This window comes from Leishmania braziliensis, chromosome 31, assembly GCF_000002845.2.
Source record: "Leishmania braziliensis MHOM/BR/75/M2904 complete genome, chromosome 31".
Classification (NCBI taxonomy): domain Eukaryota; phylum Euglenozoa; class Kinetoplastea; order Trypanosomatida; family Trypanosomatidae; genus Leishmania; species Leishmania braziliensis.
The window spans coordinates 1,346,956-1,363,062 of record NC_009323.2 but is presented as its reverse complement, the minus strand read 5'-3'; the positions used below and the strand labels follow the sequence as shown (position 1 = coordinate 1,363,062).

Sequence of the window (16,107 nt, the reverse complement as noted above, 5' to 3'; positions counted from 1 at the left end):
CTCTCTGTCTAGTCTCTGCTCATGCAACGGTCGCGGTAGCGGTAGGTGCTGCGGCGCCACGCCGCAGCACCTTCTGTCAGCGCCGTGACAACCGCGCCGGTGCATCCAGCCCATCTGCAAGAGTTGATTGTGAGTGTCGCGGTGCCTGTTAAGGACGACTAAACAAATCCCATCTACTCTTAGACTGGCAATGAAATCATTTTAACGCAATGGAAACCTGCAGGATGCTGAATAAGCAGCAGTAGGGGGCGGGGTCGGCAGCGGTGGCTCGATGCCACTGCGACCACCTCATGCGTATGGCCCGCTGAATGGACATGTGTATGCAAGCGTTTTCTCCCGCTTCCCCAGCTGTGCTATTTTCGACCGTGCACGCGTGTGGGACCTGCTCAAGGGCGAACAGGTATGTGTGCGCTATTGCCGGATCAGGTGTGTGGTGTCCCCCTAAACCTGTGCCTGTGTGCGCGTGCCAGGCCTCTCTTTTGCGGGAAGGAGGGGGGGCTGTGCGGCAGCTCAAATGACTCACTGTTTGATGGCTGCGCTCGTGCGTGGCCTTTGCCATTTTTTTTATATATAGGCGACGTTTTGCCGTGGGCCGTTGTCTGTGTTTTTATTTCCTGCGCCCTTTTCGGTGACGCTGTGTATAGTCCGTTATCCTTTTATTTCCATCATTTATGTTTGGCCGTTGTTTTCTCTCTCTCCCACGCGCTCGCTCTGTAGTTTCCCCTCCTCCTCTTCCTCCCTTTCACTTCGCTCCTTTAGCGTCGTGCTGCTATGCCCTCCCTCCCTCCCCTCCCCGCCCCAAAACTCGACATTTGAGTTTAATCCATTTTTTTCCTCATTGGGGAGTTGGGCTTTATGTAGCCTTTTGCTTCGCGTGTTGGATGTAGACTTCACCCCTCTCTCTCTCTTGAAATTCTTTGTTCTCTCTTTCCTCCTCTCCTCCCCGAAAGTGGTCGCCAGGACAGCGTGCGCGTATGGCTACAGGTGATAAAGCCACCACCATTAACTGCAATGTATGAAGCATGTTGGCGTGTCCACTCATTTTTCTACTTTTCCGTGCGTTGTTCTTGCTCTCTGTTTGCCGTCTGCCTGGCCTCCATGGTGCAACGCGCTGGTATGCGTGGCCCACCTTAGCAGTTTTGGCCTCCCCTCCACCCACTGGTACGTTTTCTCGATGTTTGCCACACCCGCGCCTACGCTACACGCAATAAATCAGCGCATGGGCGGAGCGGGGAAATGAGGCGGCAGTCTGCGCTTACTTTATCGTTTCTCCTTTGGGCTGTTGCCGCTTTCCCACGCCCGCCCTTCCCACTTTTCTTCCCCCCCCCTCCTCCGCGTATATGCTGTTCTTGTCTTCTCCCTGGAACCCTTCTTGAAGGACAATTTGCTACTTACCTCTCGCACACACGCACACACACACACTCTATAATGCCGCTCTCGTCTGCGCTGGTGCTTTGCTTTATCCTCTATTTATTGTACATGCTCTTCTGCTTCTCTGCTTCTCTCGATCTGGGCGCACTCAGTACGCTTGTGTGTGCCTCGCTGTCAGCTGGACTGTCTGTGGAGCCTCTGCGACCGCTCTCTCTCTACCTTTTTCCTTTGATTTTTCAGTGGACTCCACCGTTCTTGCTGAACCCTGCCGCCACACCGCTTTCTTCTCCTCTTACATGCTCTCTCGTTCGTTTTGCATGCGTTGCTCTTATGGAACTCCTTCGCTCCCATCGTTTTACCTCGCTGCCTCCGCCATCTCACTCTCTACGCGCACTTCTGATCACCCGCCGAGATGGGGGACGCAGCGCTCAGGAAGCGTTTTTTTTTTTGCTTTATTTTTTCCCTTTTCGTATTCAAATGTGTGTCATTCCTTTCTGTTTTTCTTTCCTTCTTCGTGTCGTTGCTGTTGTGCGTCTCAGGCCTCTCTGTGCAGTGGCGCGTGTGCCACCTCCTCAGATGCGCCTGTGCGCTTTGTATGTATGTGTAGAACTCTTTGAGCGGCGCGGGCTCAGTTGGTGCTGCCACATTTTTCTGTTGAATTCGCTTCTCTCTTGCTCTGCGGAATGAATTCCATTACGACTTGAAGTCAGTGTCAGCCGCACCAGCCAGCATGCCACTTCCGCGCAAGGAAGAAGATCTATATGGGTGTGCAGCACCGCCACGTCCCTATAGAGGCCTCTGCTCTTGTATGTCTCCATCTCTTTCCTGGAGCCAAGGCAACGACTCACATGCACCCCTCATTCAGTCTACCCCCTTGTCACTGCCTACCTGTGACTACCTTCAACCCTCTTGCTATTACTCATCAACATTTCCACGGATCAACACCCGCATCACCGTGCTGCTACGGGTTCCTCTTATGTTTCCATCTGTTAAGCCAGTTTCTCCCTTTTCACGCTGTTTTACTCGCAGGCTTGCGCGAACCTGTCGCCTAGCCACGAGGACGCTCCCAGCTGACCACAAGTCCTGGCTAACCAAACTGGTCTTCTTTGACACCGTCAGTGTGAGCTTGAACCTGAATATGCCCGGCTACCCATCAAGGCCTCTCTGAAGGCCGTCGGCATCGAGTTTACCTACCTCTACAACCCTGGTGAGAGCTCATGCTAACTTCTGGGTCATAATGTCCGGCAAGGATGGCACCACCGAAGGCGGTGTTGCGTGTTCCGGCTACAAGAACGTTGTGCCGATGAACGGACAGAAATGAGACCCCAACACGTTCGTTCTGAGTGAGGTGGGTGGCAAGCTTTGCGGCCGCGACACCCGTGATATGAGGGACTTCGTTGCGGTCTGCATGGCGCTGATGTCCGAGGTTCATGACGATGAGGCGGATAAAGCCCGTACACCCCGCCTTCTCCGTTGATGAGCGTAGCTGGGGGGGGTACTCAGTACATGACCGACTACCGGAAGCTGAACTGCTGACCCCAGCCCGACCGACTGGTTTGAGGATTAGGCATGAACCACTGCCCCCGGCTCGTGAAAGGGCTGTGCGCGGCAAGGTGGCTCACTCATCGATGACACTGATGAATCGGATCTGCAGGGTGACTAACTATGTTGCGCAGATCATCACGACAATGCGCCAGATCACAGTGTGCATCAAGAAGAATTGGAGGCACGACCACCACTACGGCTGCTAGTTGCTATTTAAGCCCGTGGACACAATCAGCGCTGCCAAAGCTGTGCACATGTTATCTGGGGAATACGAGCCCATGATGCCCACCGTCTGTGTCGCAGCCACCTCGGTGACGAGGGGTGCGGAGGTTACGGTGAGGAGCTATATTGCCACAGTGGGGCTATCTGCAATGTGCGAGGAGTACGCGGATGTCTCGATGAAGATCCCCCGCTATGATGTGCCGGCGTACCGAGCCAACGAGGCGCCCCCACCCCTCGTGATGATGGTGTATGGGGTGATATGGACAACTACGCCATTTGCAAGGCTGCCAGCCGTGCGGAGAGCGGGTTCGTTGCGGAGATGCGCAGCATCAAGACTGTCATTCAGGGCCTTGGTGATATGAATGCTCACCCTGCGAGTGAGGGTGTGGAGGAGGCGTCCCTGATGCAGTTCGGAAAATTCAGGGAATATTCGGTGACGCGTGCTGCCGGAAAGTCGCCCGTTCACTTTTCAGCAACGTCGCGCTCTCTCGAAGAGTACTCGGGGCGCAGAATACCGTTGACTTGCAAGAGCGTACGCCGCTTCTCTGGTGCAGCGGACAATCTAACGAAGATGTGCTACAGACCCCGTTGTCAAGTGCGCATGTGTCTTTACGAAGCGAGTCCACACCGGTGTTGTTACTGCGCTTGTTCTTCTGTTCAAGGGCGGTGCCAATAGGTGTGCATAGATGAGCTACTGCTGACCCGTGTCTCTTCCTCTCGGTATTTCTTGTTTCTATATACGTACTGAGTGACCTTTTAGGAGCTCAATCTTTGGCTGTGAGCGAGAGACACAGTGTGGCGGCGGTAGCAGCATGGCCGCTGTGTTGTACAGTTCCACCCTTTTTCATCTGTATTAATATGTGTATGCGTATGTGCGTGCTTCTCTGAGCTTCTCACGGAACGACTGGACTGCCGAACAGCACAGCGTCAACGCTCACGTTCGCTTCGTTTTCAGTTGTGTTTTTTTCTCTCTCTTGTGTGTGTGTGGGGGGGGGGGCACTTCTGGCGCCTCTGTTTCACCAGCGCTTGACCGCTGTTACCTCTTTATTATTCATATTTAAAGCGTGTGGGAGTGTCTGCGGCTGTGCGCCTCTGTCGTTTTCTCTTGCATCCCTGTGAACTCCAGTGTGCGCCTCAGACGCGTGCGTGTACTTTTTCGTACGTCTTCTGCGTGCTCACACGGCAGCCCGCTGCTCTCCTGTTCTCTGTCCTTTCCCCATTTTGTTTTCCGTCTGAGGCCCTCGACAAGCCCCTCCTTTACGAGGGTGTGTGTGAGAGATCTTTGAGGTATCCTTCTCCTCCTCCCCTCTCTCTCCAACCCCCATTCACAGTGAACGATCGCACCTTTATGTCGTTTGTAGAGTTCAACCAGCCAACGTTGTCTCGCGGCGGTTTCCTTTTTTTGTCTTCTCGTTTCCCCACGTACTTCTCTACTAAAGGCCCATTTCATTGACCGTGGTCGGTGCAGTAGCGTCCTCTTTGCACCCCCCCACACACACACACACAGTGGAGCATCGTGGAGGCCTTCCAGCTGCGTGTGGCACCAAGTGGCACTTTGTGTCACTGGCGTATGGCCACACAGACATACAGAGTGCTGCGGGCTGCCCTATGCTTCCCCTCAGCCCCTCACCAGTGTACCGCCACTTCGATAGCACACTTCCTGCGCTTACGGGGAGCTTCGCGCCCTCCCCCTTTACGTCTATTGACCTTAACTCCCTGCTTTTTTCCTCCCACCCTTTCACTGTGATGTTGACTCTCGCAAACACCCCATGACGCCCACGGGCAATCGTACAGTCAGGCGCGCGCGCACCCCCCCCCCCACACACACACAGCCACGCATACGCACGCAGCGGCTTACCGGCATCATTCTGCAGTCGTCTGTAGGCAGTGGTTGTGCCTTTTCTGTATTTCTTTCTCGTCTACGTTTCCCTGACCCCTTACTGTCTTCTAACTACCAACACGGCCCTCCCTTCCTGGTGGTTCCAGGGCGCCCTCTAGCGAGGCCGTCTCTTGTCCTGCCTGTCGTATTTTTTTTCCCTCTTGCGTTTCCTTTCTTCTCCCCCAGTGAATGGGTGCACTCGCGTAGTGCCGTGAGTAGTCGCCTTTGCTGTGCGTGCTTGATTCTGCAGGCGGTACCCCAGGGACGAGCACCACACACCGCCACGTACAGGACTCTTCGCCCTACAACAGATCCTTCCCCCTCCCCTTTTTTTCTTTTCGTGTTGGCGTGTATGTTGACGTGCAGGAGCGCCACTGTTGTCGACTGCTGACAGGAGGAGGTGCCGCCCCCCCTCCTTTGCACGCTCACAGACACCACACACACACGTCGACTTCACTTGCGCGCGCACACACTCACACAGGGTGGAGGGGGACACGAGGTATAGACTCACTGGAGCGCAGAAATAAACGCACGAGGGAAGGGAGGGAGTAAGCCAGCCACACGACCACCTTGTCTCCTTCCCCTTCAACGACCTGCCCTCTTCTCCCCCCCCCCCTCCCCCTGCATTTCTTTCAAAGCTGAACAACAACCCCTCCTCCCCCCTTTCAGCACACCCCATTCCACTGCACCTCTCTTCTCTCTGTTCCCGGTCCGCAGTACCCCCGAGCGCATCCCTTTTTGCCCTTTTTCGTTGCATCGCTCCCTCCACCTCTCATTTGGTGCATTCACTCGCCTGCCCTTTCGTTTTTCCCTTTTTTGTTTTCCTCGTTTCCGCGCGCGCTCGGCCTTCTGCGCTCTCTGTCGCTCTCCCTCTGTTCTCTGCGTTTTCTATTCCTTTGCAGGCGCGCTCACCTCTTGGCGCAGACGCTTGCGAATTCTTCTTCTGACGTCTGTGCGAGCCTCGCGGGTCACCCCTCCCCCCTCCCTCCCTCCCCCTGTAGAGGTCAGAGGGCACGTGCCTGTTTCGTTCATCTGCGCTCTTCGCTGTGACTGGGCGTGGGGAGGGGAGGGGGCATGACTGCACTTCCGGGCTCTTTTTCGCTTGTTTTTCTTTTCTTGTTGGTAGGCCACCCCTCTACCACCGTGACGATGGGGCTTGGCTTATGCCAGCTGAAATCACCTTCGGTTGCGAAGTGGGAAACTACGCTGCATGCAGAGCGGCCAAAAGGGAAGTTGGGGGCAGTGCCGACAGACAGCACCGCTTCTGCCTCTACGCCCAGGATACCAGTGCTAATGGAGGCCCCTGGCAAGAGAGACGTCTGTCAGCCTGCGCCTGCTGCCGCCTCTCCCCACAAGAAGGAAGGGGTAGATAGGTGTTGCCCTAGCTTATCGAGAAGCATGATGTTTGAGGACTCCGGCAACCCTCTCTTGGCACCCAGTACGCGCGCGTCGGATGGCAGGGACGACTTGGAGCACCGAAGTGCCTCACGCGGGCTGGGAGCCGTGTCAACAGCTACCTTCTCGCATTTCAGCTTTCAACATGGGTCTGATGCCATGAGTCACCCGCTCAACTGCTCATCATCGGCGCACAGCAGCAACACAAACCCCTTTTCTCCGCAGGGTAGTTGTGGGGGCGGTCTAGACTCTTCTAGTATCACAGATGTGTTCAACACCGCCAATGGAGTACCGAGCCACACTCGCAGCTTTTGTGGTCCCGTCGACGCGTGCCAGCTGAGTAGTAACTTGCAGCCAAGCAGCTGCTGGGGCGACAACGACCCTCCTCTAGAACTGAATCGCTCACTGAGCACATGCCCCAAGAGCTCGTTGCAGAGCTCAGGGTTGCCATCAACGCTCATACCTTGCCGTAGCAGTGTCCGCTTCTTGGGCAATGATGAGAAGGATGCCAAGCAGCCGGAGATGGGTTCGTACGAGGTGAGCAACCACGGAGACCAGGATAGACTGAAGGAGGCCTCACCCGACGCATCAACGTCGGTGAGCATCCCCATTGCTCAGCCCAACCACCAGTGTGAACCACAATCGCTGATCGAGGAAAATGCTGGGGAAGATAGCGGACCTGCAAAGAAGAAAGCGGACCCGAAATTGTGCAACTCAGTGCCGACAGCATCTTCTGTGTCTCGCGAGACGCCCTCTCCGTGGTTGTCCATCGAGGAGCCATATTCAGGTGCGTCAAACCATAACGACGTCTTCGATGACTTTTCGCCATTTTGCTTCAGCAACCATAGCGGCCGCTCGAGTGTCTTCTATGGCGACGGAGACGGCGGCGAGATGCAGCCGGTAGCTGCGCTGCTCCCTGCGACCTCCCGTACCTCCCAGTCACTGAAGAGCATTCTACTAAGACCGAGTGCAAACGCCAGTGGTGTCGGCGGATTTTCTACACCTTACTTCGCTTTAAACTCACCCTGGCCGGACACGGCGTCGCCCGGACCTCGTCGTGTCAGTCGCCGCCAGCAGAGCGAGTCAGAAAGATTCCTCTCGGAGCAGCGACCCAGCTTCACTTCGGTATTGCCACGCTGTCCCAGCGGTTCCACGCAGCATCGACTCCGCCGTGGCGAGGACAGCAGCAGCGACGACGAACACATCATTGCTAGTGTGCAGTGGGCCGTGTTGCGCTTGCAGGACTCTGATAGAGCCAGCGACAGATGTAGCCGAACCTCCGAGCAGCAGGAAGGCGGACTGAGCTCCATTGAAATACGAGCACGTGCACTCCGCACCGCAGCGAGGATGAGTAACGCCATTGTCTCTGTGCACCATACACCGACGAAGGTAGAAGTAAGGAACTCCATGCAGAGCTCTGTGACCTATGAGAGTGGTCGTGCAGGGGCTTAGAATGACTCCCAGGCTCCGGAGCCTGAGCCGAAGACCGCGCCTCCTTCACTGTAGGTAATGCACAAGGGAGACGTCGTGCTCACGAGGATGCAGAAGCTGATCGCATCATTGTCGCCTCCCTTTTCTTTCTATTCGGTCCGCGTCTGTGTACCACAGGGAAGGAAGCTTTATGAGTACTATGGAGCATCACACATGCGTGGTGCTGTGAGGAACCCCCCTTTCTACATCCACCGTGATTCAAAATTTTGGTTGCCCTTGATTTGCCAGCGCTTGAGAACCCGGTGAACAGCGCGCCTCTCATCAGGTGTAGCTCTCCCTGTGACTTCTGTCGTGCCTCCCTATTCTGTCCATCATTGATACCGCCTCCAAATCTTCGTTCCTCTACGTGAGTGCATGGGGGCATGTGTGTTTGGCTTTACTACAGGTAACCCCGCCTCAATTTTCTACTCTCAACCCTCTTATTCTGCTTTCCTCTTTTTCGGTTCCTCGCAAGGCCATGTTTACGTCCGCATCAGCGAGGGACGTCATTGTACCTACCTACTGTTACTCTTCTCTTGATGTTGTGGGGCCTGATATCTGGGGACACCGCAGTGCGTGGTATCCAGGGCCCAGCACCCCCACTCTGTGTGGCGAGGCCTAGGCAGCCCCCCTACCCCTGCTAGGCGCCGAGCCACCTCTGACGCCGACGGACTCAAGCCCCTACTACCTGGGGAGGCCAGGGAGACGTATCGCTACTGGCGCCGGGGGCCAGGTCCTGAGCAGCGTTGCGCTGGAGCGAGCTGCGACAGTGAGGAGGCATGCACCACGCATATGGTGAGCAGAGTGCCAGCGCGGCTGGAGTGTACCTCACCCGGCCCTCGCTGCGTGCTGGCGCGGTGAGCTCGGGTGCCACCGCGAGAGATGCACCACGCGGCGGCTGTGAGGTGCCGTGCGGAGCTGGGCGTGGGTAAGGTTTGAGGCAGGGGCCGTGCTGTGATGACCGATTCGGTGCATTGCTGCAGCGCGTCTCTACTGGTGCTTCGCACCACGCGATGGGCCTGTGGCAAGCCGGAGTCGCGCGGAACTTGGCTTGTATTGTGTGGCAGGAGAAACGCGTTGGAGGGGCACTCGATGCGGGTGGCGTGAGGATTGTCTCGGCGTATTTCGCTTCTTTTTTCCCACAATTTTCCTTATCGGGCCCCCTTCGGCCTGGCCCTCCCGCTCCTGTCAGAGGCGTGCGGCCTCAGGAAGTCGGCGGCAGGCTTCTGCTGCCCCAGACTCGTGGCAGCGAGCACCCCCGGCACGGACGCGCTGTCAGCCGCTGCGCGCATGGCGTACCACATCTGCGCAAAGCATCCAAAGGTGGAACAGTACGAGTGATGCGCGGGAGGAGCACCGATACCGCAGGCGTGGCGGCAGCACGCCAAATCGTCCCATCGCCCTCCCCTCTCGACACCGATGTGAATGGTCTCCGCATCACGCTGTGGAACGCGGCTTCAGGCAGCGGCGCAGAGAGAAGCACGGCATAGCAACCGAGTGCAGGGTTCCAGAGAGCCCCTGCCTGAGGCTGGCCTACTTCCTTGTTGAGCTCATGCGGCATGCACCTGGACCACCCCCTGTCACTCGCACGTCCGATGCCAGCGCCACCGCCCTCGAGCAGGGCGCTTTGGCGCGGCACGCCTGCATGGAGGCATGCAGTGCACCCGAGCTCGCCTGAGGCTGACCGCACCGCACGTGTGCAAAGAAGGGACGAGGATGGACAGGAGGAGCCCGTGTGACGGATGGCCCGATTTCACGGCGGGACGGTTTGTCCTAGACGACGAGGATGCCGCCGCGGTGCACCCGAGGCATCGGTGTGCTGCGGCTGTGTGCGTCCATTCCGGGGCTTATTCGTTGTAGAATGAAGACGGTGCGAAAAAGAATCGAGTTTCTCATCCGCTGGTTCTCTGCCGCGGCTCTGGCGCCGTCTTTCTCTTTCTGTTCTGTTGTTGCTCTCTCTCTCTCTCGGTGTATGTGAGGCATTGGCTTTAGGGCTCGTCAGTTGTACGATACCGCTGCACCTGTGGGTGTGCGCGTGCGCTGCTTTCGATGTGTGTCTGTATTGATTCATCCCAACGTCTGGCGCGCCTCTTCCTTCCAGCGCGCAGGTGCGTGGCCCTTTGTTGTGTTATTTATTTATTTATTTATTGTGCAGCTCTCTGAGGAGTGCCCGTGGGGGTGCGTCCTCCTCCTCCTCCCTATTTTTCTCTATTCTTTCATTCGATTGTCCAATGTCTCTCCTCCCCTTCATTCTTCCCTGTCTTTCCGTGTCGTGCGTCACGGTTCTACCGCTGTCTTCATTCCTCTCTTTCTGTGCTCCTCTGCGCAATTTGAGGCTGGCAAGCTTCACATCATCTTCATTCTGCTACGTGCGTGTTGGAGGAGATGTACGCACGCGGGTGTGTGAGCGCGCATTTCATGTTATTTTTCCGCGTTGTAGGCTTTCGGATTTCACAGGCTCCAGACACTTGAGGGAGGAATTATTCCTGCCTCTTTTCTGCGTCTCTTCTCCTAGGCCCTCACTTCCTCTGCATGTGCCATGGGAAAAGATGGCAGCGGCGCACGCCTGGCTTCGCGTGACCAGAACGAGAGAAGCGAGGAGGAAATGGAGAACACACACCACCAGGAGTCAGATTTTCTGCGTCCGCAGCGCACTCCCCGTGATGCATGACCTTTGCGTCGTTGCCGATTCCATCTCGGCTTCTCCCTTGCTACAGCCCTGAAATAATATCACAAACTCCTCTCCTGCGCATGCTGGATGCCCCCCCCCCTTCTCTCTCTCTCTGGCTCTTTGAAGGCTATTCTCTGCTGTCGTGTTCTTGGTATTTCAAGTGCGCAGCAGCAGGGATGAGCCCGAGAGCCCCTTGCGTGCCGCCGCCCTTGCGCCAAGTGGGGTTGCTGAGGATGCCTTCTGATGAAGGTGCAAAGTGTTGCTGTTCACTATTGTCCGTCTTCTAGAAGAGCGGATTTCTTATTCGGCTGCACATCGTTGGGTGGCCGCATCAATTTTGTTTTTCTTTTTTTTTGGAGGGGAGGGGAGGGACCGTCTGCACAGTTGCGTGTGACGCCTGTCTTCTTCCCACGTGTGAGCAAGTCGATCATCTCCCATGAAAGAGCTTGCAAGGCGGCACAGGATCAGTGGAACTTTACAATATGACAGCATCTGAGTGCTCACAACTCACGCGTCTCTCGAGTGTCCCAGCGCAAGATGGATGGTAGCCTCTGTGATCTTCCGCTCTCCCTTCTTTCCTCTTTCTGTGGACATCTCGGGCCATGCAAGCCGCCCACAACTCCCTCCCCCCCCCCTCTCTCTCATTTTCTTTTCTTCGTTCTCGCTGTGCGTAGCGTGCGCTTGTATGCTACACACGGCGCCTGTCCTCTCCCCCCACCCCACCCCCTGCGGCTCTTTGGCCTATCGATTGACAGAGGGGCCCCACCAGCGCGTATTCGCCGTGTTGGTGCCGCTCTTCTTCCTCTTTGTTGTTCGTTGTTCGTTGGATGCTTGCGTGTCAGATGCCGCTAAAGCTGCTGCTGCTGCTGCTGCTGCTCCCCCTCTCTCGTGCACTCGCGTCTCACGCAGCACTGCGATGTTCTCCGTCTCCTTTCTCGACTCTCACGTCGCGACTGCTTGCGCAGCCCCTCCTGCTCTCTCGCTCAGCGCTATCGTATGCTCCAATTTCGGAGAAAGGGCCCACAGAAAGAAGCAATGCGGGGCTACTTCCCGGCTGTGAGACTGTCGTGTGTGTGTGTGTGTGTGTGTGTGTGTGTGTGGATCCCCCTCTGTTTCCATGTCGTTTTGCGCCCTTCTCTCTGTTTTTCTGCGACGACGTGTGCTTAGGGGCTTCCCGTTGTCCCCTCCCTTCGACTCTCTCTCCTCCCCCCTCTCTCCCTTACGAGCGGATATCTTGTGCTACCTTGCGTCCTCTCTCTTCCCTCGATTGGCCCCATTTCTCTCACTACCTTATCTATTTCTTTTCGCTACATGATGCAACCATTCGCTCTCTTGCTCTCCACCTCTCGTAGTGCTTGTTCTAGTAGGTCCTCGTGTGTGCCGGCACGTTGTGCTCATGTGTGGGAGTACACTCGTATGACTGGCATGCTCACTGTTCCCCTCTGTTCGCTGCCACGCGCGCTATTGTCTTTCCCTCGTACTTGAGAAGTCCCACAAGTGAACTACATCGACGTACGACCCCTAATTCTTTGCGTCTGCAACGACACGCTAGAATTTGTGTATGCGCGCTGGTCTTCTGTAGAGCTCGAGTAAAGGTTGCCGTTTTGCTCTCCAGCAGCCACGGGGATTATATGACAGCAGCAATGTCCCCCCCCCCTCCCCTTGCACTTATCGCCTGTTACTCAGCCGCGCCAGAGTCTTCCTTCCACAACGTCTCTACTCACCCAAATGCCCTTTGCTCTTCAGTGCAACTCTGCCCCACGTCTCCTCCGCATCTCTTTCTCTCTCTCTCTCCGGCGACAGGCAAACCAGCACCTACACAGAAACTCTTCGCTTTTTTTTCTGCTCCTGCACAGCCTGGTGAGTACACGTGCTCACCCGCCCATCACCGCTTCCTCCGCGTCAGGGATTTCCGCCTACACACGGCGCACGGCACCACGTATTTTTCTCCTTAAGACGAGGGGCCGATACATTTTTAGACTCGATCCACACCGCTTCCACCTCTCTCCTCTGTGCAGGAGGGGAGCGAGAGAGAGAGAAGCCTATCAAGCCATTCATGGTGCTCATCGAAGCCGCTCCTCTCAGTCGGCCCATTACGGCTACCCTCACCGCGGTGGACGCCGTTTCCGTTGGACTGACTCATCTCTCTGTGGAGCATCAAACACCTCCTCATCTTGCTTGCCTCCTGCCTCGCGTTCACTTTCTTCGCGCGTGGCCATTTTGACCTCCTCTCCCTCCCCTTACCTCCTGTCCCCTACACTGTACTATTCCTCTCTCTCGCTCTCATTCGCAATGCTGCGTCGCACACCCTACATTCTCGCCCCCGCTTGTAACTGGACAGCTGCACCGCGGGACAAGGCGCACTTCGATGTGTGTGTCATCGGAGGTGGCCCTGCCGGCATTGCGGCGGCACTGCGGGCGGCCGATTACAAGAAGCGCGTCTGCATCGTGGAGAAGTCGCGACTGGGCGGCAGTGACTTGTGGGACGGCGCATTGCAGTCGAAGACAATGTGGGAATACTCAACTGTCATGGACAAAATGCGTGGAGAGACAGCCATTCGCCTCTACGGCGAGAGCCTTGATCGCTGCCTTGAGATCGACGAAGTCAAGATGCGGCGATCAATGGAGACAGTGAGCCACATCCGCGAGGATCAGATCCTGGCAGCACTCAAGGCCTCAGCGAACGTGGAACTCATGTATGGCAGGGCGACCTTTAACAGCAACCACGAGATCCAGTGCCATAACAAGCTGACGATGGATTACCGCACCATCACGGCGGACTACTTTATCGTCGCCACCGGGTCGAAGCCGCGGAAGCACCCTTTCGTGGCTGCTGACGGGAGGCTGGTCATGACCTCCGACCACATCATGCGAGCCCCGCTACCGAAGAGCTTGGTGATCGTGGGTGCTGGCGTCATTGGCTGTGAGTTTGCCGGCATCATTGGTCGACTAGGCAAAACAAAGGTCTCCATCATTGACAAGGCGCCGCACATCCTGCCCTGGGAGGACCCCGACATTGTTCACATGATCGAGAGAGGCATGGACCGCGTCGGCGTTGTCGTTCACCACAACTCCGACCTATACGATATGCAGCCCTGGGAGGAGACCGAGGCGGAGGCGGAGGCGCGACACCCGGCGGACCCCGCGCCGCAGTCTGGCGTGCAGTACACCGTGATGGATCGCAGCACGCGGATGCTGACCACGTTTCAGGTGGAGCGTGCGCTTATCGCCATCGGTCGCGTTCCGGACTTCTCCCGCCTCGGTATCGAGAACACCACCGTCATGACCCGCGGCAGTCAGCTGCACGTGAATGGGTTTGGCCAGTGCGTTGGGACGTCACACATTTTCGCCGTTGGCGACGTCGCTACGCGCATGCAGGTCGTCAGCATGGGCGAGGCCCAGGCAAGGCTAGCCGTGGACTACATCTACGGCACGGAGCCGAAGGTGGTGCCGAATTTGACGGAGAGCATGTCCAGCGTTGCCTTCCTGACCCGTGCCGTCGCCTCTGTCGGGTACAACGAGTCGCAGTGCCGGAAGAAGGGCATTGCCTACATCGCTGCCCGGTACAGCTACGAGGTGATGAGCCGCGCCGTAGCTGCCGCAAACACGGAGGGCTTCGTGAAGATCATCGTTGCGGACGACCCGGAGCGGCGCATCCTGGGCGTGCGGGCAGTGGGCATGAACGCAAGCACGCTCGTGGAGATTGGCGCACTGGCTATTCAAAACAACCAGACAGTCTTCGACCTTGCGGGGCGCCTGACCGCGTACCCGGCCGTTTCACAGGCCTTTCAGGAGTGCCTGCGCTCCATTCTAAACCTTCCAGAACACCTGCATACGAAGTCAGCGTGCGGTGTCAAGCTGACGAAGTGGGCACCAGCCGACATGGATCGGGGAATGGCGTACAGGGGAAAAACGGCGGCGTTGAGGTTGACCAGTCCCGGGTGAAGCAGGTGGGCGAGTCACTGGCTCAGCGCCGTAGGGCATCACGTGCTAGGACGGAGGCTACCAGTGGCACGACACGCCACGCCAACAGTAGTGCCTCTGCGGGGAACTGCAGCCCCGGCGCCTTCTTCCAATCGGTGAAGAAAACTGTACTGAGTGCTAGTGAAGGGGGATGTGGCGCTGTAAAGTAGTAGTAGTGGTGGTGCTGGTGAGAGGTAGATGCAAGCGCAACTCTGCGCACCTTAACACGTTTCCTTCGGTCTTCCGCACGGCGTTTCTCTACTAGATGGGTCTAGTTCGGTGCGTGCGTGTGCGTATGGGCACGCCCCCCTGTTGACCCGCCCCCCCCCCCGCTACGCCCCAGCCTGCCCTTTTTTCTCCTCTCTCTTCTGAAATTCCAAATTCTCGTTTCTGCGCACGTACAGTGGATGTCTGTGGCGCATCTGACACTGAGGTCGGCTGCCCCACGCTTTGGATTTGCCGGAACGGTGCAAAACTGATGTGTGTGTGTATGTGTGCGGAGTGAGCTGCTGCGTCTCAAAATTCACTGTATGGTCAGGCGAACACGCGGCAGAAGGCTCGGTCAAGATGGCCAGCTCCTCCGTTCGCGAAATGCTTTGGGTGAACACTGGTTGGGTGTTGTGCAACCACTCAAGGAGGCGCATGGGCACCCTGGTTCCACAGCTGAGCTGGAGTTGTTCTCGCTCCTCTTCTTTCCACCTTATCTCTGTGCCTCTCTCACTATATAGAGGAGCCCATATTGAAGAAGAGCTATAGCGGTCATGCACGCATGTGCATACACGCTCATCAGAATCTTACGAACGCCCAGCTCTAGCGCAGCAAATCGTCCCACCAGAGGCTCCTCACACCGCGTTTTATCCACGGCCACGTTAGACGTTGACTGATTCACTCACACTCACCTTCCGCCTTAGTCACCTCATCTGTTTATCTAGCCTCTCCTCTCCTCATGTGCGCAGGCAACTCTCTCTCTTTCTCTTGACGTTGTGGGGCCTGATGTCTGGGGACACCGCAGTGTGTGGTATCCAGGGCCCAGCACCCCCACTCTGTGTGGCGAGGCCTAGGCAGCCCCCCTACCCCTGCTAGGCGCCGAGCCACCTCTGACGCCGACGGACTCAAGCCCCTACTACCTGGGGAGGCCAGGGAGACGTATCGCTACTGGCGCCGGGGGCCAGGTCCTGAGCAGCGTTGCGCTGGAGCGAGCTGCGACAGTGAGGAGGCATGCACCACGCATATGGTGAGCAGAGTGCCAGCGCGGTTGGAGTGTACCTCACCCGGCCCTCGCTGCGTGCTGGCGCGGTGAGCCCGGGTGCCACCGCGAGAGATGCACCACGCGGCGGCTGTGAGGTGCCGTGCGGAGCCGGGCGTGGGTAAGGTTTGAGGCAGGGGCCGTGCTGTGATGACCGATTCGGTGCATTGCTGCAGCGCGTCTCTACTGGTGCTTCGCACCACGCGATGGGCCTGTAGCACGCCGGAGTCGCGCGGAACTTGGCTTGTATTGTGTGGCAGGAGAAACGCGCTGAAACAAACACGTCTACAGTGACCAGAAAAGCCTCTCCAGTGTTTGGGAGGTGACGTCGCCCTTTCGCCTCTT

General features: G+C 57.1%; 2 protein-coding genes and 1 pseudogene across 3 annotated transcripts; all 3 read left to right on the top strand.

Moving 5' to 3' along the window:
- Positions 1-2,546: 2,546 nt before the first annotated feature.
- Positions 2,547-3,500, top strand: LBRM_31_3010 (annotated as a pseudogene). The gene has a single exon. A coding segment is annotated over exon 1 (954 nt).
- Positions 3,501-6,091: 2,591 nt separating this feature from the next.
- Positions 6,092-7,864, top strand: LBRM_31_3000 (hypothetical protein, unknown function; the record flags this gene model as incomplete). Its single annotated transcript, XM_001567241.2, has 1 exon — positions 6,092-7,864. The coding sequence occupies one exon, from the start codon at positions 6,092-6,094 to the stop codon at positions 7,862-7,864; it is 1,773 nt and encodes a 590-aa protein (XP_001567291.2).
- Positions 7,865-12,281: 4,417 nt separating this feature from the next.
- On the top strand, positions 12,282-14,498 carry LBRM_31_2990 (acetoin dehydrogenase e3 component-like protein; the record flags this gene model as incomplete). The annotated part of the gene is made up of 1 exon (XM_001567240.2): positions 12,282-14,498. The coding sequence occupies one exon, from the start codon at positions 12,282-12,284 to the stop codon at positions 14,496-14,498; it is 2,217 nt and encodes a 738-aa protein (XP_001567290.2).
- Between the last annotated feature and the right edge of the window lie 1,609 nt (positions 14,499-16,107).